General features: G+C 36.7%; 1 protein-coding gene across 2 annotated transcripts in view; it reads left to right on the top strand.

Moving 5' to 3' along the window:
- The window catches only part of mahj (LisH and WD40 domain-containing protein mahjong), a 33,740-nt gene extending 21,428 nt beyond the window's left edge, over positions 1 to 12,312 (top strand). The window contains exons 20-34 of one of the 2 annotated variants that reach the window (XM_089713014.1): positions 253 to 398; positions 829 to 1,029; positions 1,885 to 1,997; positions 2,315 to 2,512; positions 3,657 to 3,861; positions 4,979 to 5,098; positions 6,146 to 6,237; positions 6,389 to 6,585; positions 7,045 to 7,142; positions 8,159 to 8,236; positions 8,870 to 8,990; positions 9,774 to 9,931; positions 10,274 to 10,355; positions 11,286 to 11,392; positions 12,162 to 12,312. In XM_089713014.1, the coding sequence (XP_089569140.1) occupies positions 253 to 398; positions 829 to 1,029; positions 1,885 to 1,997; positions 2,315 to 2,512; positions 3,657 to 3,861; positions 4,979 to 5,098; positions 6,146 to 6,237; positions 6,389 to 6,585; positions 7,045 to 7,142; positions 8,159 to 8,236; positions 8,870 to 8,990; positions 9,774 to 9,931; positions 10,274 to 10,355; positions 11,286 to 11,392; positions 12,162 to 12,236 (1,991 nt within the window). In that variant the 3' untranslated portion in view covers positions 12,237 to 12,312. Of the gene's footprint in view, positions 1 to 252; positions 399 to 828; positions 1,030 to 1,884; positions 1,998 to 2,314; positions 2,513 to 3,656; positions 3,862 to 4,978; positions 5,099 to 6,145; positions 6,238 to 6,388; positions 6,586 to 7,044; positions 7,143 to 8,158; positions 8,237 to 8,869; positions 8,991 to 9,773; positions 9,932 to 10,273; positions 10,356 to 11,282; positions 11,393 to 12,161 lie in introns of both variants that reach the window. The other variant, XM_089713013.1, reaches the window with a different exon arrangement.
- The last annotated feature ends 381 nt before the right edge of the window (positions 12,313 to 12,693 follow it).

Genomic DNA, 12,693 nt, shown 5'->3' with positions numbered 1-12,693 from the left:
TCAGAAAATCACTTGTTTTATAAATTTATATTTATAAATTTATATTTATAAAGCATTTGAATGCCATAAAACCAAAAAATATAAATTCAACAAATCACTTGTTCTTACGTGAAAGAAAGTCAAACGTACAAACACACTTTATATTTATTACACTCGTCACAAAGCGAAATGCCTGTATTGACATAAATTGATTAAATTGTTTGAAGTAAAAAGTTTTTGTTAAAAAAAATCTTATAATTATGACATTTTCAGTGTTAATGCGCGATCCGATACTACAAGAAAAGCGTCAAGAGCACGTGATGTTCCAAAAGTACGCGCTTGAGTTACTGGAGCGTGTCTCCGGCAAGAGTAAGCACAAGGGAGCAGAGTTCGAGACTTCGCTCGCTAATATACACCGGGTGAGTGAGTGAATGAATGAATTGAATGAATAAAATGTGTGCGGAGTGAATTAGTGAATGAATTAAGAAAATTTCATTAGTTGAATGAATGAAGAAATAAAGGGAATAAATGAAATGAATGAATAAAATGTATAAGGAGTGAGTGAATGATGGTAAATGTACGATGAATAAATTAATATTTTAGGTATGTGAGTGTACGAATTAAAGATCATTGGATTGAATGAATAGAAGAAGAAAATGTCCGAGTTGTGTGTAATTTTCAGTTTCTTGTATTCCTAATTAGAAAACTCTGCCTGAAACACAGGCAGAGTTTTGTCTCGGACAATATTTCAGTTTGATTTTAATCTAATTGTTTGAGATGTTCATAGTACGTCAATAATTTCGTACCTATCTATCTTATTTGTTTACCCTCTATATATTTTACCGACAGGCGAACGTGGTAGCGCAAACGCGCATAAACTACAACGAGCGGCAATTACTCCAACTGGTAGCGCGCCATCTTGCGGCTCGGGGCTTACACGAAAGTGCTGCAACGTTACAAAGGGAGGCAGCATTACCTCCCCCCGGCCCCCCGCCCGCCCCCACACACCCGCACCCCCCGCCCGTGTACGCGCCCGCTACACCCGCCAGAGTGAGTATATAAATAAAATAAAAAACACTTTATTTGCACACACAAAACAAAACAAAATCAAACAATAATAATATACACTGGAGCGGTACAAATAGGCGGCCTTATCGCTAAGAAGCGATATCTTCCAGGCAACCTTAGGGTATAGGAAAAGTTTGAAGACAATGAACAATTGGATAGTAGAAGGAGCATAGCGAAGCATTATAAATATACACATAGACAGACAGACAGACAGACAATAGGTGGTGGGAAGTGGAAAAGTGCCCGCGGGAAAATGATCATATGTACATACAGACTGACATATGATACTGGCTAAAAAGACACACACACAACACACAAACAACATCTTGCCGCCCATCTACACACCGCCAAATAGATTTTACACACACACACACACACACCCATACATTCTATCGATAGAGTCATTAGAAACGTCATACACACATACATACATACTAGGAATAGATAGTGAATAGATATGTTACCTCCCCCCGGCCCCGACCCGTTTTTTAATTATTTAATTTGTATAGGAAAAATGTTAATTCTCTATTTTGTTAATGTGTTGTATAAAAACATATGAAACATGAAAAACTGGCTTAGGGCCGATCTTTCAATGCTTGGATAAAACTTATCCGTCCAATAAAGTATTACACGAAAATATTAAAATGTCGCGTAAACTGTCAAATACGAGTAATTAGAATACGTTTTTAAAATGGTAGTTTTATACATTATTCGACGAATAAGTTTTATCTAAGCATTGAAAAATCGGCCCTTAGTTGATAAATCGAAAAAATAATTAAGTAACTATAATCAACTTATTAGTTAATGTATATTTACATTCATAAAAACTTATTACAGCCCCGTCTATCCGTGTCGCGTACGAGTAGCGCAAGTCTACTGAGAGATAGTATGGACTTGAACCATTCTACACACGAGGAGAATAGTCCGCTACCGCCTGTTATTAAATTAAGGTACGTACAATCAAACACCGGAAATTTTTAGGTTATAAGTGAAGTCCCATGTCCCCAAGTTGGGTAAGGGGCAAATGCATTATACATCTGTCACACTGATCGATTTTCTTTAGGGACAAGTAGGTGATCAGCCTTCTGTATCCTACCAGACCGAGACATTTTTTTTTCTTCGTATCCACCGGGAATCGAACCCGGGACCCATCGGTACTACGCTCGCGCCTCAATCACTGTACCAAGGAGGCGGAAAATTTTAGATTATAACTAATGTATTATTAAAACGTGCAATATGTAAATTAACACGACAAAACCCCCCCCAGAAAGGTCCAAACGACCCCCCACCCGCCGACCCCCACAACCGAAAAGCGGTCCCTACAGAAGCAGTTCAGCGCGGGAGCTGACCGTCCACCGTCACCCCCGAGGGTCACACTCCACTCCATCATCACGGAGTACCTCTACAACCAGCACGCGCTCTGCAAGAACCCGGTGGTCACTTGCCCCCAGTTCAACTTGTTCGAGTGAGTAGATACACACAGCCAGACCGACAGACAGACACATTAAACTTATTTTACTTGATCTATGAATTGTACTATATAATGTAATTGAAGTGAAAACTTCTTTAGCGGCGTTGAGCACTTTTTCTGTAATGGGTATAAAATCTTAAACTCGCGTCAGGACACGTGACCTGATCGAAAAAGCGTAAGACGGATACCATTCCAAAATATCAAACATGCTCAACGTTAATAATCAAGTTTTCACTTCTGCCGGCACTCCCCCAGTGCAACCCGTCTTTTTTTTAATAATTTTTTTTCCTCCAACTATACTGTGTGTATACAATTTGGATGGCATTTTACCACAACATGTGATTGTTCTACGTAAATGTGTGTATAATCAGTCAAAATTGTCAGCTGTGGTGTGCACCTATTTAAATAAATAAATAAACTGATACATTTATTTATTCAATTAGACTTCTTGTAAAAGCACTTTTGTATCGTCATAACATTTTTAACATTTACCACCGATTCGGAATTCGAGAATGACGCTGCACCCCATCATCATTAAATTTGTTCGACTGGGGGCCGATTTTTCAATGCTTGGATAAAACTTATCCGTCCAATAAAGATACACGATAATATTAAAATGTCCCGTAAACTGTCAAATACGGGCAATTAGAATACGTTTTTAAAATTGTAGTTTTATACATTATTCGACGAATAAGTTTTATCCAAGCATTTAAAAATCGGCCCTGGGACATTTAATTTATTCGAGAAGTAGATAGTTGATTAATTAATAGTAGGGTAACTTTGTTCAGAAGCAATCCTTCCAGAAGAACTCCCAGTCGAATAGCTCCCTCCAGAAGTAGATCAGCGTGGGAGCTGTACGTTCTAGAACTTTTTGCCCGAATCTCCACCCTTAAGGCCAAACAAAATTAACAGTTGTCATATATTAAACTTTGAAATGTAATTTATAAATTTTGAAGTTAACACACACAAAAGTTAACACACACAATCGATTATCCACCATTTTTGGGAAACCCTGTATAATAATATATTATTATCGTTATATGTCCGTATACTATATTCATTATTAAATATAAAAAAAACAAAATTGTATATTTGGAACAAAACTTTACTAATTGCCTCACCTCTATTCCGTGTTTAGACCACACGCGTGTCCATCCCCACGTACCGGAGGCTTACTATCACCAACTGAACCCCGAAACGTATGCGCTCGAGTAGTGCGCCGAGAGCTCGGCGGCGCGTCGTCACGGCGACAGCACGCCGCGCTCGCGCACGCGCACTTCGCCGCGGCGCGCACGCTGCGCCTGCAGGACGACGACGCGTACTTCACGCACACCATGTTCCACGTGAGTGTGCACCGCACTACACCACGCCACGCCACGCTACGCCACGCTACGCCACGCCACACCACACCACGCCACGCCATGCCAACACACTACGCCACGCCACACCACACCACGCCATGCCACCACACTGAAACACACTACTCACTACACCACACTGCAACACACTACACACTTCGCCACGCCACGCCGTGTTACGCCACGTCACGCCATGTTACGCCACGCCACGCCATGCTACGCTACGCCACGCCACGCCACGCCATGCTACGCCACGCCACGCCACAATAAATATCAAATTCAAATATGTTCTATACAAATATTAAATCCATACTATAGTCGAGCCAATTTAATAGGCAACATTTGACGTCTATCAATTTTATCTTCGAAGAGAGGTAACCTGCTTAAAAACATCGATTAAAGTGAATTAATCGATATGGATTTGAAACATGTGTCAATCGAATTTATTAATTTATGGTGATTTTTATTCACAAGTAATCAATGCATTCGATTCTAGATGTCAGATTTCGATTTTTAGAGTAACGTCTCTGGTATTTAAAAAGAAAAAAGGTTTATTGACACAAAATTGTAGCGACGTCAGTTCTTCAATTCAGAAATTGTTTATTATGTTTAGAATGGTTTATCAGTAAAATGAAATCTTAAAATTACTTGTATCGGTCATTATTATTATAAATATGTGGTCGTAATTGAAAAAAGTTAAGCAAATGTGCAGTTCTAACAAAACGAAATATCATGTTATTCTATGTTGTCGTTACTAGGTTACGTTGTTGAATTTTGTTGAACTGTCAAATGTTGCCTATTAAAATGGCTCTACTATAATATTATAAATGCGAAAGTAACTCTGTCTGTCTTGTTGTCTCAATCATGCTTAAACTACTGAACGAATTTTCATGAAATTTGGTATGGAGATGTTTTGATACCCGAGAAAGGACATTGGCTACTTTTTATCCCGGGAAAATGACGCAATCCCGGAAATCCCACGGGAACGGGAACTTTGCGGGTTTTTCTTTGACTGCGCGGGCGATGCAGCGGGTAGAAAGCTAGTATATAATATGTTTTATTATATATTATATTATGTATTATATAATTATATTATTTACAGCCAACACAACAACAATTGCTAGCGGCGACGTCATCAGGCGATATAAGGATATTCAACTTGTTCAGTGGCGTCGAAGAGAATTCGTATCAAGTGCACGAATCCTACATATATCATATGCAGGTGCGAATCTATACTAATATTATAAAGCTGAATAGTTTGTTTGATTGAACAAGCTAATCTAAGGAACTACTGGTCCGATTTGAAAAATTCTATCGGTGTTAGATAGCCCATTTGTCGAGGAAGGCTATATATCCAGCCACGCAGGTGAAACCGCGGGGCACAGCTGGTAATATAATAAAATCATTTATTTATCTCTTTCACAAGGGTTTTAAACGTTACAGATAATATTTTCAAGCATTATAAATATTATGTTATATTAATCTTTAATTTATCTAAAATACTAAAAATACAAATCTGAAGAGTTTGTTTGTTTGATCGATCTCATCTCAGGATTACCTGGACTTTCCAATAATTAAACAGACTTTTTAGTTTTATAAGTAATCTTTTTTATTATTTCTATAACGATCTAATAAAAATAGGAAAATAGCTTTAAAAAGATAGGACTGCCTGATGAACTTAGTTTTAAACAATTTATATGTTTTTTTAATGTGTTTCCTTCTTATCTCATTATAAAGAAAAAATAAATATAGTATAAGAAATTACATGAGAGGCCGGGTCAAATATTAGTTTGAATGTAATAAGAATGTACTGCGATTCTACAGCTAGGTACCTAATTGATGTAGGTAGTTGATAACAAGTCGCAGCAAGTCAACCACTATTAGCAAAGTGAGGGTAGTTGGGTCTAACGTCGTATAAACAACGTCCGAGTCGCTAGACACGATTCGTACGAATGCGCCACGAGTCAAAGGAAAGCGGCATTTTATAATATTCGACAGCTAAGCATGTACAGAAAGGAAATAGTGACAACTATTCATCCAAAAAATTATTAAATCACAAGTTACGTCTAAGAGCGAGCGCGCACGAGCAACTTTGTCTCCGCAACTATTTTGTCTCTCCCATCAATTTGTATGGGGAGTTGCGTCGCTACGTGCGCGCACTTTCATACTAGCCCATGGATGGAGAGACAAAATAGTTGCGGAGACAAAATAGTTGCGGAGACAAAGTTGCTCGTGCGCGCTAGCTCTTACAATATATTGCATTTTTCAGGCAAGCAGAGACGGGCTATTATTACTAGCTTCTTCGTCGACAACGTGGCGGACGCTCTCAGCGTTGTGGAATATGAAGGAGTTTGAACAATTGTATGTATTTATATGTTTTTTGTTGTTATTATATTTAACTAGATTACCGCCCGCGGCTTCGCCCGCTTTGTGTAAAACCTAATAAATTATAACCTGATAAATTCGTAACTTATAAAAGTTACGAAGAATTAATTATTTATTTTTTTTACAGATTCCAACTAGACAACGAAGAATATGTGGAATTTTCCAAAATGTCGGATGATCGGATAATCGGCACTAAGGGGGAAACGGCGACCATCTTTGACACTCGCACCGGAAGGGAGTTGCTCACTTTGAGTCCGTCTATAAGTAATCAGTATGCTAAGAACCGGGCGTGTTTTAATCCAACCGATGAATTGGTACTGTCAGGTGGGTTTTATTATTATTTACTAGCTGTCCGCCCGTGGTACATATTTCGCAATAATAGCCTATGTTCTTTCTCAGGGTCTAAAGATTGTCTGTGCCAAATTTCATCAAAATCGGTCCAGTAGTTTATGCGTGAAAACCATACATACATAATTACAAACCTTTCCTCTTTATAATATTAGTATAGATTAACATTAAAATAAAACACCAACATTATTATTATCATCATAATGATAATATGAACATAGATGTTAGCTCTGTGTCTGGGTGTTAATTATCTATATAAGTATTTATTTAAAATTATATATGTATGTTTATCAGCCTTCTGGTTTCCATATCACAAGCGAAAGCTTAGTATGGGATCGGATCGTGCCGTGTGTGAAAATTGTCCTGAAATATTTATTTATTTATTTTTAATAATAGAAGATTCTAATATTATTAACAATTTTTTTAATTTTTCAGACGGCGTCCTCTGGGATGTAAACACAGGCAAAGAAATACACAAGTTCGACAAATTGAACCAAACGCACAGCGGCGTGTTCCATCCGAATGGATTAGAGGTAATGTATTAGCACACCCCGGACACTCCATACAAAATTATCGACAGTCACACTGTAGAGAGTGCAAATGTGTGTGTTAACGCTTTATGGTTGGCACATTTGTGACTAGCGTAAAGAAATTCGCGTTTTTCTGATGAAATACATCCGTAAACAGCACAATATCTAACCATTTTCTACGAAAAACTATAATCACAAATCCAAAATAATAAAATTACTTTAGGTCAATTTGATTAATGTTGTCAATCTTCGTTGCGTATCGTCCCTGTAGAAAAATGTGGCCCATTTTAATCATGATCGTGCGGGGTGAGGTAAGTGTTTAATTTTGGCGGGAGGCGGAGAGAGTCCGTTCTGTAGCGTTTAGCTACTATTATGTATTCTGTGGTATTAGTATAAGGGCCGATTTTTCATTCCTTAGTTAAAACTTATTCAACGAATATCGTATTATTAAACAACCATTTTAAAAATGTGTTACTTGCCCACTTTTTGACAGTTTTTAGGTGACATCTGTATATTATTGTGTAATACTTTATTGGACGGATAAGATTTAACCAAGGATTGAAAAATCAGCCCTAAATATATTTATTTATGAATTTACACTAATAAAATGAAAAACTACTCGGATGTGAGTTTTCTCCGTTTTCCAGTTTTTTTTTTAAGTTATTGTAGAAAATATTCAAACATAAATGTCGGGTTAGGAAACCACTTATGGCTCAAAAATGGCTGAATTAATTTTAACGATTTTTGAATTTCTCTCCACGAGCAGATTGAAACTTAAATAATTTGAAAAGCACAGAAAAAAAAGAGGAGAAAGCAAGTAAAAAGTTTGTTATAAGAAATTTACTGATATAAAAAAGAGAATAATTTTTTTAATTATTTTAAATTTCTCAAAATAAATTTAAAAAATGACTTACTGATATAAAAAAGAGAATAATTTTTTTAATTATTTTAAATTTCTCAAAATAAATTTAAAAAATGACTTACTTATGATAATAATTTGTCACTTTTGCACTTTCCAGGTCATATCAAATACCGAAGTGTGGGATTTGAGAACGTTCCACTTATTGCGAACTGTACCAGCTTTGGACAAATCTGAAGTACGTATATATTTATTTATTTATATCATTAATTACTTAACTTTTTATCAAGTTAAGTCATATGACGTCACAACACAACACAAATGAAATGATTTATTTTGCAAGAAATTAACAATAGAATGTCAATGTACTACATAAATATCATTTTTTACAATTATATAAGCTTTCCGCCCGCGGCTTCGCCTGCGTTTTGAAAGAAAAGCCCGCATAGTTCCCGTTCCCGTGTAATATCCGGGATAAAACCTATATCCTATGTGTTAATCCATGTTACCCTTTATATGTGTGCTAAATTTCATTGTAATCGATTCAGTAGTATTTGCGTTAAAGAGTAACAAACACACACACACACACACATCCTCACAAACTTTCGCATTTATAATATTTTTAGTAGGACTGTGCCTCGCGGTTTTACCCGTTTGGTTCCGCTCCTGTTGGTTTTAGCGTGATGATATATAATTATATAATATAGCCTATAGCCTTTCTCGATAAATGGGCTATCTAACACCAAAAGAATTTTTCAAATCGGACCTATAGTTCCCGAGATTTGCGCGTTCAAACAAACAAACTCTTCAGCTTTATAATATTAAGTATAGATATATGTTTATAAAAATGAAATGAAATACATATTTACAGGTAATATTCAACCCGGCATGCACAGCGCTATACGCAGTGTGTTCAGACCAAGACTCGGAAGATAGGAGTCAATTCGACACCAGCTTTAAGACTTTGGACGCGTACGACTACTCTAGTATAGGTGAGTTTTGACTGACTGCGAAAAGGGGGATGTTCGAAAATTATTATATTTTTGTGTGAAAGAAAACGCAAGTAAAAATTTATATTGGATCACCCTATAGGAAAAATTATCGCGTAGGTAGGTATATAGTGTAACTAGCGGTCCGCCCCGGCTTCGCCCGTGGTATCTACATGCTTAAACTATCCTATCTCTCAAGTTGGATTGAACTGCACATGGTGTGCGAATTTTATTATAATCGGTTAAGGTTTAGGAGTCCATTGAGGACAAACATTGTGACACGAGATTTATATACATATACATATTAAGATAAAGCATCGTTTTTTCTTCATTTATTTATTTATGTTCGTGTGTACGTTTTTTCTTGTGTATTTTAATCGATATTTTCGTCGTTTTTTTATGGATACTTGTTTACAATCACTTGTTTTAATCAAAAATAATATGATATAATATATAAAACTAGCTTAACGCCCGCGGCTTCGCCCGCTTTGTCTAAAACCTAATAAATTATATACTAAAACCTTCCTCTTAAATCACTCTATCTTTTAAAAAAAAACCGCATCAAAATGGGTTGCGTCTTTAAAGATTTAAGCATACAATGGGACATAGGGACAGAAAAAGCGACTTTGTTTTATACTATGTAGTGATGTTCACCGCTAATTTCGCTAATTGTGCTGCTGCGCTGAATCGATTTGGAAAATTATTAAATTTGGTCCTTATTTCTTGATTTGCTTTAAATGGTAATTTTTCCCATTTTCTCCCACTAAACCATTAATTATTTTTCAGCGACCATAGACGTGAAACGCAACATATACTCGCTGAGTGTGTCCCGATACGGCACTCAAATATCCGTCGTAGAGAATTTGGGGGACTTCGAGCAAGTGCAAGAGTCGTGTGTCAAGATATACGATGTTGGCAGAAAGAGAGATCACGATGATGACGCGGTGAGTTGAGTGGGAGTGAGTTGGGGGGAGGAGAGAGAGAGGGTTGAGTTATAGTGAATAGAGAAGACTTTGAACAAGGTTGGTGCAAGAGTTCTGTGTGATGAAGAAATATACGACAAGGGTATTAATCTGTTCCTGCTGATTTCTTGATCATGACGACAAAGCGGTGAAGTAGAGTGAGTAGAGAGAGAGAGAGAGAGATTTTTAATTAGAATGAGAAGAGATAGAGTGAATAGAGAATGAGTGAGTTAAGTGACTGTGTTAGAGTGAGTAGAGACTAGAGACTGCTGAATGTTGGTTTAACAAAGTAATAAATAAATTAATTAAATAATGTATGTACAGGAGGAAGACGACGAGGAGGAGCTAGCCGGAGGATCGGAGAACGACGACGGATCGGACTCCGGATCCGACAATGATGACGATTGTGAGTACATTTATATTGATAAATGTTTTACTTTATTTATGTGAAACGCATTGACCTTATTTATTTATGTTTTTTTTATATTTATTTGATTTATTTCAGATAATTGCAATAATTATATAATTGTTAGTATCTTGTTATCTTAAAAACTATGACAGTATTAAAATTACACAATTATTTACAATACTATTTTAAATCATAATGTGCTTGAGACATGGATTTTACTCCAATATCTCAAGACATTGCTGTCCCATCTGTCCACGCTGACTAGCTAAAAATATAAATAGCTTATACCGGATGTCACTAATCATATTATGCCTCTAATCAAATTGCACTAACTCAATAAAGTGCGTCACACACGGTGAAGATACTATAATATTTTATCTTAAGATACTGTAATATTTTATATCACAGTATCTTAAGGTATCCGGTCCCGGACCCGAAATTTTGTGGGTCATTTGTAACAGGATGTCGGTTCTACAGGGGTCTTAGTACGCAATGACAAAAAGAAAAATGATGGTCAGAACGCTGATACCGGATACCTTAAGATACTATAACATAAAATGTTACAGTATCTTAAGATAAAATATTATAGTATCTTCACCGTGTGTGACGCGCTTAAGTGTCAGTGGCTAAGTGACACTTGCATTGACGTACAATAAACAACAAGATTCACAATCACGCTCAAAAGTTGTCTGAAGCAAAACTCTGCCAACGCATACATTAGGAAGAGTTGTGGCTGTGTTGGTCGGGCATCCGCCCCGGAATGGCGCGAAACGATGCGGGTTCGAGTCCCGCTGTGTGATGGAATTTTTCTATTCTTTATAAATTTATATTTATAAAGCATTTGAATGCCATTAAACCAAAAATATCAAATTCAGCTAGTAAGTTTCCAATAAAAAAGTAATTTACAAGCCCCCCCTCCCCCAGTAGCGTCAAGTCTGTTGCGCAATGCGGTGATGGGGCTCGCCGGCGGGGACAGCTCGGGGGACAGCTCGCGGGACGAGCCGCAGAGACCCAACAGGCGACGGCGGCGCAGGGTGAGTTGAAAAAAACACACACACACACACACACAAATAAATAAAAAAATACGCACATCACATACGCGCGCACACAACACGCTCACACATCAAACCCGCACAGACACACAGCTTAGAGACAAACACACATTTATGTATTTATTTCAAGAACATACTTACAGTCATGTTAAAGCGCCACTATGCTGTATAGTACAATATCATAATTTTACACAATTCAAGTCAAAATACACAAGTTAAAATGGAAAGACGCGCATAACACATAAATAAATAAACAAAAAACGCACACACACGCACATACTCACACATGCAAACACACACACAATAACCACACTTAAACACACGCACACTGCACAGGGGCTTCGCCCGCGTAGTCAAAGAAAAACCTGTATAGTCCCGTTGCCGAGGTATTTCCGGGATAAAACCTATAATCTTATTATATATAAACCTATAGGCTATATCCTATGTCTTTCTTCTTTATCTCTGTACCAAATTTGAAGTAAATCCATGCAGTAATTTTTGAATTTAGCCCGGACATACATACAGACAAACGTCAAAAATTCTAGAAACTATATTTCTTCTATTTCGATTTTAGATCACACCCCAAGTTTTTTTTTATATTCAATGTACAGATTTGACCTTCCTACGATTTTATTATATGTATAGATTAATAACGAATTCATAAATAAAGCATTTGAATGCTATATAACTCTCCTTTTTTGAAGTCGGTTTAAAACTAAATATTTATGTCGTTTTTTTTTTAATTTTACAGCAAGCGGATAACCACAGCAGCGATAGTGACGGGGACATTGACCTCGGCGATATTATTGAGTTCGAACTGGACTAGACCAATAAATGTGTTTATAATAATTCGTCTTTTATTTTATTTATACGATGTAGTGGCAATAAAGTTTTATAATGTTTGGTGTGTTTTATTTTATGGAAAACCCCTTTTTTATAGTGTACTAGCTGTGCTCTGCGGTTTTACCCGCATTGCTCCGCTCCTGTTGGTCGTAGCGTGATGATATAATATAGCCTATAGCTTGCCTCGACAAATGGGCTAACACCGAAAGAATTTTTAAAATCGGACTAGTAGTGCCTGAGATTAGCGCGTTCAAACTAACAAACTCTTCCGCTTTATAATACCTACTAAGAAAGGGAGTTTAATTTTTCAAATAAGTTTAGATAAAGTATTTTATTTTTAAACCATTTGTGGTACATATGCATTTTTGGCAAATACTTATAGAAATTGAATTTGATATTATAGTATTCAAATCTTCTTATAAAATAAAAATGAAACGCTA

Source organism: Colias philodice, chromosome 29 (assembly GCF_061535455.1).
Source record: "Colias philodice isolate Cphi_HAF_F1 chromosome 29, ilColPhil1 Martin Lab GWU primary, whole genome shotgun sequence".
NCBI lineage: Eukaryota > Metazoa > Arthropoda > Insecta > Lepidoptera > Pieridae > Colias > Colias philodice.
Note: the sequence above shows the minus strand (reverse complement) of the source record. Positions and strands in the feature narration are given on the sequence as shown.